This window comes from Oncorhynchus nerka, linkage group LG15 (genome assembly GCF_034236695.1).
Source record: "Oncorhynchus nerka isolate Pitt River linkage group LG15, Oner_Uvic_2.0, whole genome shotgun sequence".
Lineage (NCBI taxonomy): Eukaryota > Metazoa > Chordata > Actinopteri > Salmoniformes > Salmonidae > Oncorhynchus > Oncorhynchus nerka.
This window is the reverse complement of record NC_088410.1, coordinates 80,734,676-80,756,983: the sequence shown is the minus strand read 5'-3', so window position 1 is coordinate 80,756,983 and position 22,308 is coordinate 80,734,676. Positions and strand designations below refer to the sequence as shown.

The 22,308-nt window shown below is 41.5% G+C and overlaps 1 protein-coding gene across 1 annotated transcript; it reads right to left on the bottom strand.

Annotated features, from left to right (window-relative positions):
- Positions 1 to 686: 686 nt before the first annotated feature.
- On the bottom strand, positions 687 to 22,276 carry mst1rb (macrophage stimulating 1 receptor b). Its single transcript, XM_065001935.1, is given in 22 exon segments — positions 687 to 2,463; positions 4,592 to 4,728; positions 4,909 to 5,074; positions 5,270 to 5,379; positions 5,523 to 5,704; positions 5,998 to 6,078; positions 6,308 to 6,526; positions 6,706 to 6,753; positions 6,756 to 6,794; positions 7,024 to 7,177; positions 7,351 to 7,491; positions 7,658 to 7,876; positions 8,003 to 8,102; positions 8,256 to 8,435; positions 10,732 to 10,868; positions 11,100 to 11,235; positions 12,178 to 12,338; positions 12,608 to 12,778; positions 12,893 to 13,015; positions 13,146 to 13,322; positions 18,664 to 19,996; positions 21,996 to 22,276. Coding segments are annotated over 21 exon segments (4,134 nt in total). The 5' UTR covers positions 19,885 to 19,996; positions 21,996 to 22,276; the 3' UTR covers positions 687 to 2,231.
- Positions 22,277 to 22,308: the final 32 nt, after the last annotated feature.

The window sequence follows — 22,308 nt, the reverse complement described above, 5'->3', positions numbered from 1 at the left end:
TGATTTACCAGGAGCTGGCCAAATGCGGTACTGTGGAAGTAGTGTTACAAAACCAGCTAGCCAGCTTTCTGAAATGTCTACTCTCGCTATGTCTAGGGATCTAGTCCTAATTAACTTAACCTGTCTTAATGTGTGCATTTAACATTAAAGTAAGAGTCCACAGAGAGAGTGTTGGATGCATGTGTCTAGGCAACAAATGACTCACCGTCCGGATGCCAAAAGTCAGCCAACCCAAGCAGGTTATGAATTGCTGGCCTTCCGACACTAAAGATTCAAACAAAAGCAGAAAGGCCCCGCCAAGTTCCAGAGGCTACTGTTCAGCCTCACTGCTCTCACCTACCACACCCCTGCACCTATAAAGCCGGGCCCTGTTGCTGCTGCCACCTAGGTGTGGAAGTGCAAGGCTACTGTCTACCTGTGCACCTAGTCACTTTCTTACATAACTACCCTCCATTCCTGACAGTGTTTACACTTTGATTTAGCTTATGCTATAACCATACTGCAGTGCGTGATACTATGTCTTTTGAAAGTTAACAGTCATTCATTCTCTTCATGTATACTGTAGCTAGTAAGAGCTGACAGAACATGTCCCACAACTCTGATGTTTGAATAAAATCCTAGAGAAAAGCATTTGTTGAATCATTATAGATACTGTACATTATAGATACCATAGTTTCAGATGAGAATGCACTTGTATAAATATTTATTGGATGTGTATTGCCTGCACATGGAGAGAAGAATCACTGTATGATAAAGAGACCCAGCATTGAACCTACAGAGGTTCTCAGTCAGATAAAGATCAAAAGGAGAGGCATGCAGGTTAAGTTGGGTGTGATGAAGCCAGGTTTCACAGTGGCTGCAGCATTAGCACACAGACAGGCAGGCAGTGTGGTGGAGAGAGACAGAGTTTCTTCACCCCCTCCTTCTCCTGTAAAACCCATGGTTCTGCCCTACTGGATGTTACCCTTCCCGGCACCCAGGCACATTTTTTACAATGTGCCCTTTTCTTAGAAATATTCAAATGTCCCGCCATCTGGGAATTCACTTTTGTTCTTATGTAGCTTGGGAAAAACATAGACTTTATGTTAATTTCCCTCTTTATTTGTCTTGGATTCCTTTTGTGTGTAAGAAGCAGGACTGTTGTGTGACTTTTGTTGCTACTTTCCACAGAAATCCAGCTCATCTTTGGATGGGTGTTTTATGGTTGTTCTTCCTATTAATTCATGACAACAGCCAAATCTAATTGGCTAATGACCACTGTGTGCACTCACAAAGACAGATAGATATGCAATTTTAAAGTATGGAAAGGATATTATCCATATGGTATGTACACCATTACTACATGTTATTCAGTGAGTTATTTCTGTTTTACTTTATGGTGTTCATATAACGTGATTCACATATCAAAGAAGTGCTGAATTTTCTCCATATTTCCCCAGCGTTCCATAAATATAGTAGAACACTGGCCTCTACTGGAAGCCTTTCTCAATGACAGTAATAATATCCTGATGGACTCATTAAAAAACATATATAATTTGGTGGGTGCTTATATTTGTCCTATTTCACACATGTACACGTTTATTTATACACGTGTGAATTGGAAATGTGTTTTTTGCATATCCCAGCTGCATATTTACCAGTGACAGTTTACACAAGTGTCAGTTGTCTCTGATCTACTGTAAGTGTAGAGTGACAATGGATGAAACCACCACATGGGAAGAAGCTCATGTAGAAAATGTTCAAACTTAAATGACATAAATTAATATCTTATCATATTGGAATTTTACATAAGAGCCATTTTACTCAAATCTCACAGGAACAAGAGTATATAAACAAATAAATATGTTAATTTATTACACTATCTAAAACACATTGTGCATGAAATAAAAGTAACAGAATAATAACAGATCACTGTTAAAACATTAGGGTACATTTTGTTTGGTAAAATTATGATCCAAAATATACAGTATAATTACTACATCTCAAAAAAATTAAGAGAAAACATATAGACATTACATCCGTTATTATTTACCAAAAGCTTTCCCAGGTAATATACTATAATGTGAATGGGGGAGGACCATTCAAGTCCCTACACTTTCAACACTAGGTAGTAAAAGACAAGTCATTTTCTCCAGGATAACCGACGACCTTTAGTTTGACTTTCTAACTGAGCCCCTTGTGCTCATAGCACCAAGCCATACTGTATTACATGTACCTGTCCTGATGTGACATCAGGAGGACATTGAGCGTGTGTCTTCAGTGTCTGAGGAATCACACTCATCTGCGGACTCTGTGAGGGCAGGGTAGGGGCGTGGCTGGTCCAGATTGACGTAGGTGACCTTGAGGCTGATGTAGTGCTCCCCCTCAAGGTCAGACAGGATGGTCAGGACAGCAGACACCAGCGTTGCGAAGCTGGGTCTCATCTCTGGGTCTGGGTCCCAGCACTGCAGCATGATGGCATACCTGGAGAGAGTTCCATATAGAACTTACTATGGGGCTTTCTTCTAACAATAGAAGTACAAGTCATACATTACCATTCAAACGTTTGGAATGTCCTTGTTTTTGTCCATTAAAACAACATCAAATTGATCAGAAATACAGTGTAGACATTGTTAATGTTGTAAATGACTTTTGTAGCTGGAAACGTCAGAATTTTTATGGAATATCTAAATAGGCGTACAGAGGCCCATTATCAGCAACAATCACACCTGTGTTCCAATAGCATGTTGTGTTAGCTAATTCAAGTTTATCATTTTAAATGTTAGCAGAGCTGAAAACTGTTGTTCTGATTAAAGAAGCAATAAAGCCTTCTTAAGACTAGTTGAGTATCTGGAGCATCAGCATTTGTGGGTTCGATTACAGGCTCAAAATGGCCAGAAACAAAGTCCTTCCTTCTAAAACTCGTCAGTCTATTCTTGTTCTGAGAAATGAAAGCTATTCCATGTGAGAAATTGCCAAGGAACTGAAGATCTCGTACAACGCTGCGTACTACTCCCTTCACAGAACAGCGCAAACTGGCCCTAACCAGAATAGAAAGAGAGAGGCCCCGGGAGGCCCAGGTGCACAACTGAGCAAGAGGACAAGTACATTAGAGTGTTTAGTTTGAGAAACAGACGCCTCACAAGTCCTCAACTGGCAGTTTCATTAAATAATACCCGCAAAACATCAGTCTCAACGTCAACAGTGAGGAGGCGACTCCGGGATGCTGGCCTTCTAGGCAGAGTTTCAAAGAAAAAGCCATATCTCAGACTGGCCAATAAAAATAAAGTATTAAGATGGGAAAAAGAACACAGACACTGGGCAGAGGAAGATTGGAAAAAAGTATCTACAGGGACTAATCTAAGTTTGAGGTGTTTGGAGATATGTACAGGGTAAAAGGGATCTTGAAGAAGGAAGGCTATCACTCCATTGTGCAAAGCCATGCCATACCGTGGACGGCGCTTAATTGGAGCCAATTTCCTCCTACAACAGGACAATGACCCAAAGCACAGCTCCAAACTATGCAATAACTATTTAGGGAAGAAGCAGTCAGCTGGCAGTCAGCTGGTCACCGGATCTCAACCCTATTGAATTGTTGTGGGAGCAGCATGACTGTAAGAAGTGCCCATCAAGCCAATCCAACTTGTGGGAAGTGCTTCAGGAAGCATGGGGTGAAATCTCTTCAGATTACCTCAACAAATTGACAACTAGAATGCCAAAGGTCTACAAGGCTGTAATTACTGCAAATGGAGGATTCTTTGACGAAAGAAAAGTTTGAAGGACACAATTATGTATAACCTTGTCAATGTCTTGACTATATTTCCTATTAATTTTGGAACTAATTTCATGTATGTTTTCATGGAAAACAAGGACATTTCTAAGTGACCCCAAACTTTTGAACGGTAGTGTACAAATTGCTTAACTGAAATAAAACAATATTGTACAGGCTATGTACTTATTTCAATGTACGGACCGAAATGACTAAGCAAAAGCGATATGGAGACGATTTATAGCTTTTACATATTTGATGTGTTTTTTCCCCACACAGAAAAGTCAGCCATTATGTTCTACTCAACTGTTGTTCTCTCAATTGTTAATCTGTATTTCAACACTTCCTATTTTTCACTGGGAGAAGGGACACATTAGATTAGACTGTAGGATGTATCATTGATAATGGGATGACGACACATGGAAAAACATTGATGTTCAGATGTAATCTCATACCAGTAAATGTGTGTGTGTATGGGCGCGTTTAAGGATATCTTTCAAGTGAAGCATATTGATGATCATTAACTCCCAGACGGCATTGCTTAACAATATTTGGATATGTGTGTGGTGGACATTTACAGGTTTAACACTGCAGGTTAACCTTTCCCACATCCTTTAATTACTGGCTATACTTTCCTGTTTCTCTTTGTTGCAACTGTAGAGGTGGGAAATTCATTCAGAACCTTCAGATTTTTTAAAGCATCTATGTTACTGTATAACCATATTTACTATAGACATATCATTTGTTTACTTTGAAAAGGGCTTCTTTTTTTCTTTTGAGTTCTACTATGAAGTATTTTCAACTAAATTAACTGTTATCTAGACTATCATTACCACTACTTACAAAGGGTCAGGACAGAACTGTGGTTGGGGGAGTCTCCTGCCTTTCAGCAGGTAATGTGTGATGTCATAGGGGTCCACCTCTGGGTAGGGGCTTGCTCCTCTGGTTAACATCTCCCATATCAACACCCCAAAGGACCACTGTAATAGGAGGTCATGATGAAAGTTAGCATGGTGAGAAATGATTTGGGTGTAATATAAAGTTGCTCTTATTGCTGTGTAGTCACACTGTAATTAATCAAGTAACAACATAGCCAGTCCTAATTCCACAAATGCTGCCTAATTCTTATTATGTTATCAGAAAGTAATTCCTTCACTTACTACGTCTGACTTGGCAGTGAATTTCTGTGTCTGTAGGCTCTCAATGGCCATCCACTTGACTGGTAGCTTGGCCTTCCTGTGGTCCTGAACACTGTAGTACTCCTTATCGAACACATCCCTGGCCATGCCGAAGTCTGCCACCTTCACTGTGTACGACTCATCCAGCCTGCACAGACAATAGTAAGGGCAAACATAAGGGTCACAGATTGGTGATCTGTGAAAGCAAGCCTGCAACTATAGTACAGTAGCATTGCTAAGTAAAATGAAAACCAGTTTGCTTATGTCAGGACTAATGTATAGTTTAAAGTGGTGACTAGACCCAGTCACAGAGAACTGAAGTGACTGCTCAACCCTGACTTACATGCAGTTGCGTGCTGCGAGGTCTCTGTGCACAAACTTCATATGTGCTAAGTACTCCATCCCCTTGGCAACCTGAAGCCCAAAGCCAATCAGGTCTTTCACCGTGGGGTTCTGTAGGAAGAATCAATACCACACAATAAAGATGTCGGTCACATAAGCCTTGAGATATATCACTGAGGTGTTAAGGAGATCCCTTGTATGCTGATAAAAGTGAACATTGTATTGTAGCTACTGTTTGGCGCCGGCTTCCTCACCCTTTTCTCACAGCGTATAAAGTGGCGGAGGTCCCCGTGCTTCATATAAGGTAGTACCACCAGGGGGAGCCCCTCCTGAGGCAACAGGATGCCCAGCAGAGAGAGAACATTGGTGTGATGGAAGCCCTTCATCAAGATGCCCTCCTTTAGAAACTGCTCTACCTCTTCTACATCTGTTATCCCTGATATGGCACACACACACACACATGCACAACACACGCACACACAAATGCATGCTCATATGCAGGGCACACACATAAATGAACGTAAAAACTGCTTATGAACAGTCAACATTTACAGATAAAGCTTAAAAACCCTAAACAAACCACATTAAACCTAGTGTACATGTTTAATTATTCCTGCGTATGAGCAGGGTTGTTCCATGATTACCCAGCTGGTCACATGTACAGGTGACTAATATTCAGTCCACCTGGTTCAGATCTAGAACATTGTGAATCAGGGAGGAGGTGCTCACTGTTCAATGACTTGACTGCACAGTGGATTTCTCTGTTGTTATGGTCTGTGAAGTAGCCATGGTAAACTGTGCCAAAATGACCTGGGGGAGATAAGAGAACATTATTATCATCAGAAACAAAATTCAACGACATACTGTATATCAAGTCATCGGTGTGAGTCCCCATTATGATCCATGAACTTTCAAATGGCTGATTTATATGCTATAATAACACCCTCTATCCATCAGTCAAGGTGGTATGGAAGTAGTAGCCTATGTGCATTTGATTAAAAAGCACACTGTGTGCTGTACACACTGTAATGAGACTGACCCTTGCCGATAATCTGGTGGTGCTGGACGATGAGCATGTCTGCTGGGATCAGCACGTCCTTCACCTCCTCCAGGAGCTCTGGTCTAAAGCTGGAGATGGAGATCTTCTCAGGGGGCATGAGGGGGGTGAGGGTGGGGTCCATGCTGCCTGCAGCATAGGCCGGGCTGGGGAACACCACTGTGCTTCCCAGAGCCAAACTTGGCCTCTGAGGCAGGACTACTAGAGTGGTGAGGGGCAAGGTCAGTAGAGTTCCTTCAGCATGTGTAGATAATTAATTTATCTCAGTATGTGTAGATTTCAACCACTGTTGTTGAAACCTAAGAATAGAAATTGAACGAGACAAAATGGATTGATAGATTTCCTACATAAAATATGATATTAGCCAATTACAGTCTCACCTCTTCTGTAGTCCCCTACAGGTGACAGTTCCACACTACTGCTGCCGGGCGGTTGTGGTTATGAGCCAAACGGGTCTCCACCTGAGAGGCTGGAAATGAGTTTTCAATCATAAACCAAGGGAGTAGGGAACCGCATCAAAAGTCAACAAGACAATGTTAGCTACCACTGTCACTGTGCATGTCTGTGCATGGCTGTGCATGGCTGTGCATGGCTGTGGATGTCCTACGTTAAACCAGTTGCATAAGACATCCTCATTACCAGTCATTGGGGTTGTGTAAGATGGCCTGATTAAAGTCCAGACAGACAGGGAAACGCACCTTTCTTCTGCTTCCTCAGGTGCTTCATGACTACGAAGGCCAGCACGGCCCCCGCCACCAGGGCCCCCAGTATCCCCAGTACGATGCCCACCATGTAGTGGTTACTGACCAGGACCACTGTCCCAACGTTGTGAACCTGCCCATTGATGGAAATCTGGGGGAGGATAGACAGTGGGTCAGATCAAGGCTGCTGCCAGACTACTGTCTTGTTTTCCTCACTTAACCACATATTTAGGGAAAACCCAATGTTTATTGGTTGAATCTATGTAAAGCTGTTGACATACTCGAATGTTGAATGGACAACATAGCTTCCAGTTACTAACTTACCTTCACAGGCAGTCCACTGATGGTTACGTTTCTAGGGATCCTGCAGGTGATTTCATTGTCCAGAACTTTCGCGTCACAATCCACTCCTCCCACTGTCATAGTGATTGTCATGCAGGAACTCACAAGATTCAGTTTCTGGTGCTGTGAGGGTGAAGAAAAAAAAAAGAGTTCTGTGTTTTTCTTCTTGAAAAGGTTTAAACAGTATGTAAGCAATAAAAACAATATTCTTACTCCTTCTCACAGTAAGTTGCAGTCAAATAGACATGACACCATTAACATTTTGTTGTTATGGCACTGTTGCACTTACATGTAGTGACACTTCATCTTGTCCAGCATACAGCCTAAGTACATGGCCGTCAGTTTCAAAGGGTATTGGCTCGCCATAGGGGTGGTAGGAGAACTCTCCATTCCACAGTCCAACAGCTCCATCCATATCAAAGGAGAGCTCCCCTTCCTCTGTCTCTTCCCGGGGGAAAGCAGGGGTTATGCACTCCATCCGTGTGGGCAACGACTTGCCTTTGCACTCCTGGAGGGAATTATAAAAATAACTGTATGAATATGATTATATTATGTATACTATAGAGATAAAACGTGTTTTCATCTCTATCATGTACACAGTATGTGGTAGTATAATCTTACAACGAGATCTTACTCTGGTGACAGGCTTCAGGTGGCTCTCATTGGGCCTAAAGCGGATGATGGTCCTGTATACAGAGTCCAAGTTCTTCCCCTCAATGATTATCTTTGACCCCCTGGAGAGTGGAGAGACGATAACATAACAGATTCTATAGAGACCCAGCAGCAGGGCTTAGATCGGTCAACCTTGTCTCATGGTTGAGATGGTAACACTGATCGTTGAGACGGGTCATTCCATATAGTGAAGAAGCCTCACTGGCTTGGCCTACCTGTCAAAACTACAGTCTGGGAGGACGGCTGTGACCTCGGGGTTCTCTTTGTAGTAGAAGACCTTGGTGGTGAGGACGGGGGACTTGTCTATGAACACACTGAGGGGGACGTCCCTCACCTCCGAGATGGGCTGAGACAGACAGATGATGGAGGACATGTTCCCTCTGGGCGCTGTGACACTGGAGACAGGTGGAGTAGAGGGAAAGTCCAGGGTTAGTGCTCCTACAGGTAATACTATAGGATGTAGGTTCACCTCACTCTGCATGTGGCTTTCACATCTGACACATTAAAAAGTTTAACAGACAACTTAAAAGATATACTGTTAGACTTTTGGAAAAAAAATATCTATATACAGTGCCTTGCGAAAGTATTCGGCCCCCTTGAACTTTGCAACCTTTTGCCACATTTCAGGCTTCAAACATAAAGATATAAAACTGTATTTTTTTGTGAAGAATCAACAACAAGTGGGACACGATCATGAAGTGGAACGACATTTATTGGATATTTCAAACTTTTTTAACAAATCAAAAACTGAACAATTGGGCGTGCAAAATTATTCAGCCCCTTTACTCTCTCCAGAAGTTCAGTGAGGATCTCTGAATGATCCAATGTTGACCTAAATGACTAATGATGATAAATACAATCCACCTGTGTGTAATCAAGTCTCCGTATAAATGCACCTGCACTGTGATAGTCTCAGAGGTCCGTTAAAAGCGCAGAGAGCATCATGAAGAACAAGGAACACACCAGGCAGGTCCGAGATACTGTTGTGAAGAAGTTTAAAGCCGGATTTGAATACAAAAAGATTTCCCAAGCTTTAAACATCCCAAGGAGCACTGTGCAAGCGATAATATTGAAATGGAAGGAGTATCAGACCACTGCAAATCTACCAAGACCTGGCCGTCCCTCTAAACTTTCAGCTCATACAAGGAGAAGACTGATCAGAGATGCAGCCAAGAGGCCCATGATCACTCTGGATGAACTGCAGAGATCTACAGCTGAGGTGGGAGACTCTGTCCATAGGACAACAATCAGTCGTATATTGCACAAATCTGGCCTTTATGGAAGAGTGGCAAGAAGAAAGCCATTTCTTAAAGTTTGCCACAAGCCACCTGGGAGACACACCAAACATGTGGAAGAAGGTGCTCTGGTCAGATGAAACCAAAATTGAACTTTTTGGCAACAATGCAAAACGTTATGTTTGGCGTAAAAGCAACACAGCTCATCACCCTGAACACACCATCCCCACTGTCAAACATGGTGGTGGCAGCATCATGGTTTGGGCCTGCTTTTCTTCAGCAGGGACAGGGAAGATGGTTAAAATTGATGGAGCCAAATACAGGACCATTCTGGAAGAAAACCTGATGGAGTCTGCAAAAGACCTGAGACTGGGACGGAGATTTGTCTTCCAACAAGACAATGATCCAAAACATAAAGCAAAATCTACAATGGAATGGTTCAAAATGAACATATCCAGGTGTTAGAATGGCCAAGTCAAAGTCCAGACCTGAATCCAATCGAGAATCTGTGGAAAGAACTGAAAACTGCTGTTCACAAATGCTCTCCATCCAACCTCACTGAGCTTGAGCTGTTTTGCAAGGAGGAATGGGAAAAAATGTCAGTCTCTCGATGTGCAAAACTGATAGAGACATACCCCAAGCGACTTACAGCTGTAATCGCAGCAAAGGTGGCGCTACAAAGTATTAACTTAAGGGGGCTGAATAATTTTGCACGCCCAATTTTTCAGTTTTTGATTTGTTAAAAAAGTTTGAAATATTCAATAAATGTCGTTCCACTTCATGATAGTGTCCCACTTGTTGTTGATTCTTCACAAAAAAAATACAGTTTATCTTTATGTTTGAAGCCTGAAATGTGGCAAAAGGTCGCAAAGTTCAAGGGGGCCGAATACTTTCGCAAGGCACTGTATATATTTCCCCCACAGTGAGTTAGTCATCAAAACAACTAGTTTTTCATACACTCCCTGTAATTGAAAAGTTTAAAGGTTAAAAAAAAGTCAGATCGAAATCAGTTTCCAATACTGACATTACTGTACAAACCAATGCTGGGACAAGCATGCGGCTCTCACAGGTAAATAGTAGACAGTGAATTATGTCATAAACTCTTAGAAAAAAGGTGCTATCTAGAACCTAAAAGGGTTTTTCAGCTGTCCCCATAGGAGAACCCTTTGAAGAACAATTTTTGATTCCAGGTAGAATCCTTTTGGGTTCCATGTAGAATGCTTTCCACAGAGGGTTCTACATGGAACACAAAAGAGTTCTACCTGAAACCAAAAAAGGTTCTACCTGGAACCAAAAAGGATTCTCCTATGGGAACAGTGGAAGAACAATTTTGGAACCTTTTTTTCTAAGAGTGTACAGTCAGGTATTTTAGAAGTCCAGGTTAGAGAAAACAGACTTTGGGTGAAAACATCACAAGAGAGACATAATAACATAACCAGTAACTGCATCTGCCCACCTGGTGATTGGGCAGGGCTCTCCATTCAGAGTGACCCTTCTGGTCTTCCCAGCGTCCAGGTGAGGCCCAGTCACAGTGATCAGAGTTCCCCCAACACGAGGCCCGTAGTTGGGCTGGATCTCTGTGATGTTGGGAATCTGCCAGAGGGAGCAAAATGTCACCAATTTAATCAAAAGGCCATTTATCAAGTATTGCTGAAAAAGTGATGGTGACTTTGTATGTACAACAGAGGATACTTCCAAACTCACTTGATATTTACAATATGTTTCTGTTACATGCAATAATACATTTTATTATTAACAGAGGCATAATCAAATGAATCACCCAACTACAACTAAGCAGTTAAATCAACGGTAGGTTCAAATTACCACAAAGGTAAATCCTGGCATCTCTGCGTTCCCGTCGATGGAGTAGCGGCCCTCCACCTTCCCCTCTTGCACCTCTACAGTGATGTTAACTGGTTTGGACAGCTCAATGGCCCCAGAGAGAATCTTACACACCAGGCTAAGGAGCGGCACAAGAACAGGCTCATCAACACATCAGTGTCAAATTAACATTGATGCATCAGAAATCCCCACGAGACATGAATACATTTCAGTTTTATTAACATCTATGTTGCATTACCAGTTGAGTAACACCTACCTACATATAATAAACCGACTGTATACACTGAGTAAACAAAATATTAAAAACACCTGCTCTTTCCATGACATTGACTGACCAGGTGAAAACTATGATCCCTTATTGATGTCAATTGTTAAATCCACTTCAATCAGTGTAGATTAAGCCTTAAGACAATTGAGAGATGGATTATGTATGTGTGCCATTCAGAGGCTGAAGACCTGCAATGCTGCTGGGTTTTTCAGATTCAACAGTTTCCTGTGTGTATCAAGAATGGTCCACCACCCAAAGGACATCCAGCCAACTTGACACAACAGTGGGAAGCACTGGAGTCAACATGGGCCTGTATCCCTTTGTAACGCTTTCAACACCTTGTGGAGTCCATGCCCCAATGAATTGAGGCTGTTCTGAGGGCAAAAGCGGGGATGCAACTCAATATTAGGAAAGTGTTCCTAATGTTTGGTATACTCAGTTTAAGTCAATATGTCTAATATGATTCACTGTGTATCTCTGTCATTGTGAGTGGTACTCACTGAGAGAGTTCAAACTTAGTCCAGGGCTAAGAGAGTATCCACACTTAAACATTCTAAAGTGGGCTAGCACAAACCTTGGCCCAGGACTAGCTGGCCCTGCTTTGGAGCAGGATTAGCACTGACTTTTCGGGGCTAGCCAATCACAGAGTTCTACTGTTACCTAATTTGATTTTTCTACTCCAGAAAAGTAACAATTGGTTTCAGTTAATCATGCTTCTGGGAAAACAGGCTAAATTAACCCAGGGACAGTCTTTGTCTTGGGCGAAGAACAATGAAGTGTGAAAAAGCCTACTGTGTGTTGTTGCTCTTCAGTGGCAGCACAGCACAGGCTGTCTGTCCCAGTCTGACCAGGTGGGTTCTGGAGCTGATGGCAGGCCTCAGGGGAGACTGGAACTCCCAGCCACACAGAGTCAGCTCTGACTGACCATCAGGGGGAGCCATCTTGGGGAAGAACTAAACCAAACAGGAACAAACAGACTCAGCATATGACCAACAATAACAACTTAGCATAATAACAACATACAAATACAAAGTTATGGTCACGTTATGCTCAGGTAATCTGTGAATATGGACAATCTCAAACATATCTTTATGATAACCAAACATGCATATGACTAATGACATTTCTAGCCAGCATTAACAACCATGGTATTGGTGGGAAGCGAATTGCTCCAATCTAAACTGCATTAAACAAACACATCCCTCTCCCCAGTTCTTCTCACCCCGGTGATACCAGGGGGGCAAGACTCATTCCTCCAGCGGCCACTGCACTCCTCCTTCCAAGAGCACACTCCAGAGCACCAGCCACAGCCCATGAACTCAGGGGCCATCAGGCACATTGCACAGGTCATGAAGTGCTGGCAGCCTGGCCCCCTCTGAGGCACCTGGATCACCTGACAGCCAAAGAGAGAGATTTGATTAACTTTGATCAAATCAAAGAGTCACTTTGATTACTGTGTACAGTGTATTTACTAACTGTAACAGATTTTGAACAGGCTTTTCCATACCTTGTCTCCAACCACAAACAGTAGAGATTCTGACGAGTACACAGCAGCAATGGAGGAGACCCTCTGGTTCTCTACCAAGGTGTAATTAGCAAAGATAGTAGGGCTTGATCTTCTCAAAATAAGCTGACAAAGAGACAGAGCAGATAGTTAGTAATCTATCAAAGAAGGGCCGGACTGTGTTCACATTTTTCATTCATTAGATCAAATGGATCAGGATCACACACTATTGTGAGCTCTCTGTCCCCCTCCATACCTGCAGGAGCCGTCCAGTGGAGGTGCCAATGTGTGCCACGGTCTTGTTCTCAATGGTGGTGACCAGCAGTGAGGTGAGCAGGACATCATTCATCTGCTTGTTGAAGAGGTCCACTCTGTAATAAGGCTTAGACACCATGCTGGGGTGGTCCCTGCAGGTGGCGTTGTTCTCCATGCTCTAGTAACAGGGAGATAGGCCATAGTAGATAGGGAGACGATGTACGTTTTTAGTAGGAGTTTTTTCTGACCACAGGCCCAAACCAGGAAAACATTTGGAGTCCTAGTTATAGCCCATAACAAGGGCCCAGAGTTTTTCCTGGTCAGGAAACCATGTCCAAGTTATGAGTAGTATGAATCTATCAGAATCCTTCTGGGCTTCAAATAGAGGACACTTAGGGGTATGAAGGACTGCATATATAAATCTACGTGTGCTCTTCAAATAATAACATAAAAAAGTACATACACAATATTTTGATAACACTCTTAGAAAAAAAGTTGTTATCTAGAACCTTAAATGGTTCTTCGGCTGTCCCCTTAGAAGTACCTTTTGAAGAACCCTTTTTGGTTCCAGGTAGAACCCTTTCTACAGAGGGTTCTACATGGAACCCAGAAAGGGTTCTACCTGGAACCAAAAAGGGTAAAAGGGTTCTACCTGGAACCAAAAAGGGTTCTACCTGGAACCAAAAAGGGTTATGTTATGGGGGCAACCAAAGACTACTTTTGGAATACTTTTTTCTAAGAGTGTAAATAACAGAAAGCAAAAAAATAATTATCTTGATGCATGTACAAATTGTGTTCACATTTTGTAACAAAAGCCCTCCAGCTCCAACCTGTTGGCTAAAGTGCTTTAGTAAACGTAGGGCAGTATATGAGGGTACTTGACATCAGGCCTTGAGGCACTACAGCCTACTGCTGTTGTTTTGTAAACAAATGTGGCATGAAAGTTCCAGGAACAAGGAACTAGATGAGCAGCTTTTCTGATGCCAAGTGAACAAGGAAGAAAAAGTTGTAACGCTTTAGAAGGGAACACTTTGAGAACACGCCGACCAGTGAGTTGCTCCACAGTTCTGATGCTATTATTATGTCAGTTGTAGTCTGTGCATCATTATTGACTCATTTTGCCCAACTTCCTCATGGGACCAGAAAACCACAATCGTGTCTGGCCTCAGAGGCCACAGTGATTCATAGCGCTACTATATTCTAGTGATCACTCTGACGTGGTACAATTAAACCTATTATTCCATCCATCTAAAGAGGTACAAATAACATGATAACGAAGCAATCATTGTCTCAGATGTCAAGTTACAACAGTCAACAATATGCACACAAGCTGTTGTGCAAATGAGGAATTCTCCAAAAAGGCAGTTGAATCAAAAACTAGAAGAAGAAGGATATAGCTAAAGAACACTATATGCTCATTAGTTCAACAGAACTGCTTGTGGTGTTTGGGAATCAGTATCTGTACTACTGACACAAAATTGAATATCTCGTATGATCAGAGTGTTTTTTCTGACTGTCTCGGGAACTGTTTTCTCCCACAATACTGTACTAGGAAAAGATTGGTTAAGGTGGGTTTATTTCCATGGTTTCACAACATCTGGGTGTGCTGGAGGTAGAGGGCAGACAGTGAGGCAATAACCAGACAACAGTAAGCACTCAATGCCATGGGCCAGTAATAGTACACTGAAACAGACTTCAAATTATACAGTCGGGTCCCAAATTATTGGCACCCTTGATAAAGATGAGCAAACATTTTTATACATTTTATTATTTTAATGATTTACATTTTAATACTAATACAATTGGTCAGAGATTTTGTTTGACAACTAATAACCTCCGCATGCGAGGATAGTGACACTGAGCATTTTTGTCAAATGTTTTATGAGATTGGAGAACACATTGGGAGGGATCCTAGACCATTCCTCCAAACAGAGAGACCATTCCTCCATCTTTCCAGATCCTTGATATCCTTAGTGCGATTAAGGACTACCCTCTTCAATTCAAACTACAGGTTTTCAATGGGGTTCAAGTCCAGAAACTGAGATGGCCATTGCAAAATGTTGATTTGTGGTCAATTTACCATTCCTTTGTAGATTTTGTTGTGTGTTTGGGGTTATTTCTCTCGCTGGAAGATCCACTTGTGGCCAAGTTTCAGCCTCCTGGCAGAGATAACTAGGTTTTTGACAAAAATGTCTTGGTACTTGGAAATGTTATTGATGCAATTGACCTTAACAAGGCCCCCAGGACCAGTGAAAGCAAAATAATCCCAAAACACCATATTTTGCAGTAGGTATGAGATTATTTTCTGCATATGCATCTGTTTTTCGACACCAAACCCACCACTGGTATGTGTGGCCAAAGAGCTCTGTTTTCAAGTCATCTGACCACATAACAAAATATATCCACTTCAATAATGCCTACTACACAACAGGTAATGACACTAAAAGGAAGTGTAGTTGTTCTTGTGAGAAGCAGGGTTATTGGTATCAGCTATGAGCTACTGTTGGAGAGGGAGGAGCCAGGATTTCAGATTCCTGTAAATTCCAGCTGGCAGGCCACTCCTGCCCTGAATTGTGAAAACACACAGGAACAGAAAAGTACTGTAAAACATGGTAGAGGTGGCCTCAGTTGCCTTCACCTGGAATTGCAGTTTTGCAGAATGAGAATCTAATGAAGGATTTTCGTTCATCCACCCATTTAATGTCAAGTGTGACTAATAGTGGAGCACAGGAGTTTGTTGGCAAGTTATTAATTTTGCATAATACTTCGCTTATGAATCTGGCAAAGACAACATTTCAAGCTGTCATCCATCTTCAATATCATTGGAACCTCTAAATTTAGTCAATAGATATCTGATGCACATAATGTGGCTAAATGTCAAACTCTCCAATGGCCTTACAGGAACATTCCACATTCAAGGAGGTTCATGGCCAGGCTTCCTTCAGTTTGTAGGAGGCTGAATGTATCTCCCTGGAAAAGCATCCGATTGAGCGAAACAGCACCCCTCTGTCTCAGTATGTGTACGCCCTCTATCTGATGCCAGTTTGGATTTGGCTTCAAACCAATCACAAGCCAAACGTAATATACAGAAAAAAATGGAATTATTGCATCTCATTGTGTCGTTGTCCTCCGGTGGCTAACTAGCTAGCTAAAATCGTCCCTTTCCTAAATTACCCATGGATCGAGATAGGGATTTGGACTAGTGGTTTTACTTAATTCTCCGTACTGGCAAATTATTATAATGGTGATTCTGATCTAACCATAAATTCATATATTGTGTGAGAGGATGGAAGTTCAATATGTAGCTAGAGGTAGTAGGCTAATGTTAAACTAGCTGGCCTGGCGCATCATTGCCCATCAAAGGAAGTTAGACTAACGAGCAAGCATTTTATCCAGGTAACCTAGGACAACTAAAACTAAAAGTGTGTACTGTATGACAGAGTCATAAAAGAGAGGACGATGGCATTGGCGTTTCAGGGTGAGTCAACATGTTAATCAGTACCATGGACAGCCATATCATATTTAGATTACGTTGATTGGGATAAATCGTTTTTTGGTATCTTAGTTGTCACTGTATTAGACTAAACAGGGGTGATTTGATGATGTGGAAATATTGACGTTGAAATGCTGCTGGAATTAGTGGAGGCAGCTCCTGTTTTCTTTGCAACTTGCAGTAACTCTCTCTGGATCTAAATCAATTGTTTTTTAGTAGTCTGAAAATGTTGGAAACATTAACTTGCTTGACCATGCTATAGTAGGTCATGTAACTGTTTGTTTTGTGGACTTCACCAGGCATGTTGCTCTCCGGTTTTGTGATGAAACAAAGGTGTGGATGAATTTATTCTGCCACTGTGTCTTCTTATTGTCTCGGCCTTACGCCTATATATCACGGTGACAATCAAAAATGTAGTTTAATTTCCAGATTAATGAGGCATAAAATTCATTTGACTGACAGTAGAACATTGCCAAAGGCACTGTTAAAGTACATGTGCCATGAGACATTTATTCAAAGACACATATCTGGAAACAAGTTTAAAAGCTAACTAACTCCCAAATGCATTGGCCTCTGTCCAAAATCCTGTTCCTTTTCAGCTGTTTTCTTGTGTTGGAATAATGATGTGTCCTTTTTCCATAAAGCAGTTTTACATCCTAAAAAAATAGCTTCCGGACAAATTGATTGCTCCCTAGAGGAGTTAAGGAGTCAGAAGTAGGGTTGCAAAGCTACCGGTAGTTTACCAAAGTTACCGGAATCTTCAGGTATTTTGGTAATGAGCAGAAAATCTACAGCAATCTATGGTAAATTTTGTAATTTATACTTGAATAACTTAAAATATATATATATTCATATATACTATTCATTTTTTATATCCGTGTCCATATTGTCCCTGAGTATTTAATAGATAGGCCATATGGTTCAAGAGAAATTGCCTTTTTAATGAAAAAAAAAACATCTAATCATCAATGGCATTATAAACCAAACAAAAAAAATCACAACTGCCACTGATTTGATGCCAAAACATTGACAAAAAATACATATTGACATTGTAAAATAAATAAAATTGTGTAAAAATATATAAAGGATATTTCATGCTGAAAACCTCATACTAAACACCAATGATATTCACTAAATTGAATAGACAAAATATTAGCTGACAACAGAAGAATTTTGATTAAGCCTTATGGATGTGTCATCTGGGCAAAGCTGTCATCAAGGCAAAGGGTGGCTACCTTCAATAATCTCAAATATAAAATATATTTTGATTTGTTTAATACTTCTTTGGTTACTACATGATGCCATATGTGTTATTTCATAGTTTTGAAGTCTTCACTATTAGTCTACGAAGTAGAAAATAGTAAAAATAAAGAAAAACCCTTGAATGAGTACGTGTGTCCAAATTTTTGACTGGTACTGTATGTAAACTATTTTTTTAAATACATTTATAAATTTGAAAAAATGTATAAAAACCTGTTTTTGTAGAATAAGGATGTAACGTAACAAAATGTGGAAAAAGTCAAGGGGTCTGAATACTTTCCAAATGTACTGTAGAATAGACTAATTATCTTATATCTTCCTCTACACAGGAATGAGAGCTGTTAAAATAATCTGGATTACTGCCATAAAAGGAGTACAGAATGTTCCAGTCCTCCAGACAGCTCCCACTTGTCTCCTGGTGCACTCATTATCCTTTACACTGTTTCACACTTTTGTAAAACTTTTTTTATATAGTTATCAGTGGATCACCCACTCTCACTGACTTCACAGACAAGTCTCCATTTTACCAGTCCAGGCATGTACGCACGCATCTGGGCTTCCTCTCTGTACTGCTCAAGCAGCCAAACTAACGTTTACTCAGTCTGTCACAAATATTAGAGTGCAGTAAGCGAAAAACGACATGCTATATATGCATTTTGGAGACATACTGAACAGACGGAACATACATACAGTATATAACACAATTTATCAACACCTCTCTGGAGAAACCTGTGTGAGTGTGGAGTGGGTGGGCTGGTGAACTCACCTCATGAGGACAGCTCTCGCAGGCCTGGAAGTGGCACAGTCCCCGGGACAGCTGCTCTGGGCCGGACTTACAGCAGTCATCCACCCCGTCATCGATGGCCTTGTTCACGTTGTCCATGGGAAAGGCACAGAGGGCTGAGTCGTGCTCTGTGACCCCGTTGTCATCTGTGACAGCGAACACTCCATACAGGATGTCATCCTCTTCCTCTGCCCCTAGTTCATCTGCCAGCTCCCTGCCTGCCTTCCCAAAGTGGGCTGCCTGCACCACATTGTAAACCACATCCTTAAAGGCCTCGCTCCCGCTCACCGTGTTCCTCCTCCTCCTCCGCTTGGGTTCGAAACGGCACTCCAGAACCACCTCCCGGTACCTTCTCATCTCCCACTCGCTCCTCGGCAGGCGGCCCAGCCGAGTCTGAAACGGGGAGAACTCCTGGTCAGGGCTCTCTCTCTGGACGGACAGGAAGTAGACAAACTCCTGGGTGAAGAAGCTGTAGACATACTCAATGTTGTAGGTCCTGCGCAGGTTAGGCAGAACGGTCAGTCCCCGCACATCGCTGTAGAACCCATCTTCTGTTGCCAATGGTCGGCGCACTGATATGGACTTCCTGCCATATCTCTGTGTAACACTGTCATTGACAGTGGCAGCCACAAAAAAGTATACAGTCTGCCCCTCCTCCACCATGGTGACTTTGGTGCCCAGCGGGCTGGCAAGGCAGTCAGGGCAATAGGCAGCAGAGTTAGATTCTTTTCTGAATAAACATTTTGAAGAATTCTTATTGGGTGCTTGTCCATCTGTCTTAAGTTGGTGAAAATGGCACACACCATATTGAGAACTCCCACAAGAATATAAATACATAAAGAACGTATCCAACAACAATACCTCATTGTCAGTGTTCTCTAGGAAGTTGGGATCCTTGTCAACATCACACAAATTGCAAATCTTACACTCAGGGCTGCCCACAGGGCCTGTAGGAAGCTCCCACACCTTCTCCAAGCTCATGTTCACAGCTTCGACCACATTCTGAGATGCAACATACACTTCCTGGTACATTGAGTTGGTCACTATGTTTTGGATGGGGCTTTTTGATTGGAAGAAGGGCATGGTGTAGGCCACAGAGAAGTTGACAGGGCTAGGGGCTGTGGAGGGACAGGTGTCCAACGCGGAGGCCAGGACAGTCTGGAACCAGACACATGTCAACCACTGGGTGGCCCAGTGGACCATCTCCAATCTGGGACACAGAGAGAAGGGAGCACTGACGTCTTTGGGTTACCTCCAGGTCTGATGGTTGGACAATGTCATCCTTATTGAGACCAGCTGCAGATCTCTGAGGAGACTAAAAATGATGAATTATTAAAGTAGGACGCCTAGACAGTCCACAAGATTGCAGTCAATATGACTCCTAAACTGTAAACATAATGGGATTTTATCTAAAAAAAACAAAGAGCTGAGTACTTTCTGGTCAAGCCAAATATGAGAGAGACAGTGATGAAGAGACGTGTGGTGATAAAGAGCCAATGTTAAAAGCTTCTGCTGAATCATAGTAAATAACAGCCTAATAGGAAATGTTTAGATACCGGCAGCCAAAGAGAGCTGTGTTGGTATTACACAGTATGTGTCTGTGAAACCTTTTCTTAATTAACAATCTGAATTATTTCATAAAGTGCCTAAAAATGTGTGCTCTGTCCTCTGTCCTCACAACCTAATAATGTAAAAGCCCTAGTAGTGTCAAAAAGCATCTATCCCAATTTGTTCCATGTTCTCATACGAAGGTTATAGTAATTCAAACCCTCTATCTTTCTAGCTCAATACAGATCAATAATCCAGACTTCTTCTAATTCAAGAGAATAGTAATCTCCCTGGAGGTTTTAATTTCCCTAAAGATCTTTAGATTCAAATGATGAATGGGTTTTAAGTACATAATTGCTAATCAATACTGAACAATGTAATTACAGCTAGTACTGAAGTGTACCAAAGCACTCCATGTCCCCTGGACATTCTGCATTTTAATTGAGCCTGATCCCCTGGGTTGATGTTTAACTGGACACATCATAGAAATGTGGCACTCAGGGACCTGGGCCTCTCTACTTTGCATTCCTGTCACAACCACTACGTGCCTTTCTGGGAGAAAGATGCACACGGACTGATGGTCATACAATACGTGCCTTCTAAGTCCCACATGAACATGGGAGCTTCTCAAAAACGTGTTGTGCAATTTCAACAACAGAATCATTATAATGAGTTTAACTACCGGTATATAATAATCTTCATGATACAGTAAAAATACCTCTAATAATTTGCCTTTAGACTTGATTGAAAATTGGAAATATACAACATCAATAATATACAACATCAATAATTAATTGAATTGCACTGGTGTACATGTTACAGTATAACACCTGCAACTTCATGTCAAACCAACTGAGGTTTAGTGTTTAAAACTAGAAGGGACATGGGTATACATATTAATAGGACTGATTAACTTTCTGCATGCTCATGGTTAATAAACCAAAGGTTTGAAATTGAGTTTCCATTCATTGCCATTTTTAGGTAGGCATGTGATGCATTGTAATCTGGTTTTGGTAATTGAAAAGTCACAAAAGCATTACCTTAGCCTTTTCAGGTTCTTTCTGCAAATGTCATTAGGAGAGTAGAGCATTACAATAGGCTAAGTATCAATGAATACAGTGGAGTACAGTACTTTGTCTATGCAGCTTGGTCAACTGTCTGAGCCATGAGTCCGCCTGGGAACATCTCCAATAGCACTAATGTATTAGCTATCCAACTAAACTGAGATGTGATTAATAGGTTTATAATTCTCACAGCTGCCCTGTTAAACATGCAATAAGGCAATACACGTTTATCTGACTTGCAGGAAATGCCATAAGAATATCATCATGGAACAGTTAAGGTACACAATTCCTCCATAAAACCAGGTAAATACATACAGTGGTTGTCAATCCAATATTATATATATTATTATTTTTCAGCATATCTCAACCTAGTTCTAAAACTGACAAAAACAATATAAACAGAAAGAATGTCCTTCAATTGGAGTAGAAACAACACACTTGACACACACTCACTGGTTGAATCAGCGTAATTTCAACTACATTAAATTGAACCAACGCGGAATAGAAGTAGACCAGTTACTGGGAATCTATCATAGAAAATCGTAGATTATATTTCAGATTATTAAATCATATCAGCGTGAATATAACCTTCTGAATCCGAATTGAATACATTCGATGTCTAAATCACAGTATAGCTGGGTGAGGAGGGAGAACGAGGAAACTCATCTCAAATTATATAAAGCATTTTACGATGTTACTTACCTGTTTGAGCTAATGAAAATAGATCACGAATCTCTCATTTGGCTCTGAATGCATTGCCAAACTCTTGACGGCGCGCGGACTTGAACATGTAAGCCTACTTTTCACTCCACCGATAGGCCTATTGATTCTAATACAGCATTACATGAGCCTGAATTTTCCCAAATTATATAGCCTACCCTATTCAAAAAAGTATATTCAAAAATGTAAACAGTTCTTAATAATTCCATGCACAAATTGAACCACAGACGACATGCAGTACTCCTAAAATGAGGGAACACACGCCCCTCCTCTTGGCGCGCACTAGTAATACAGT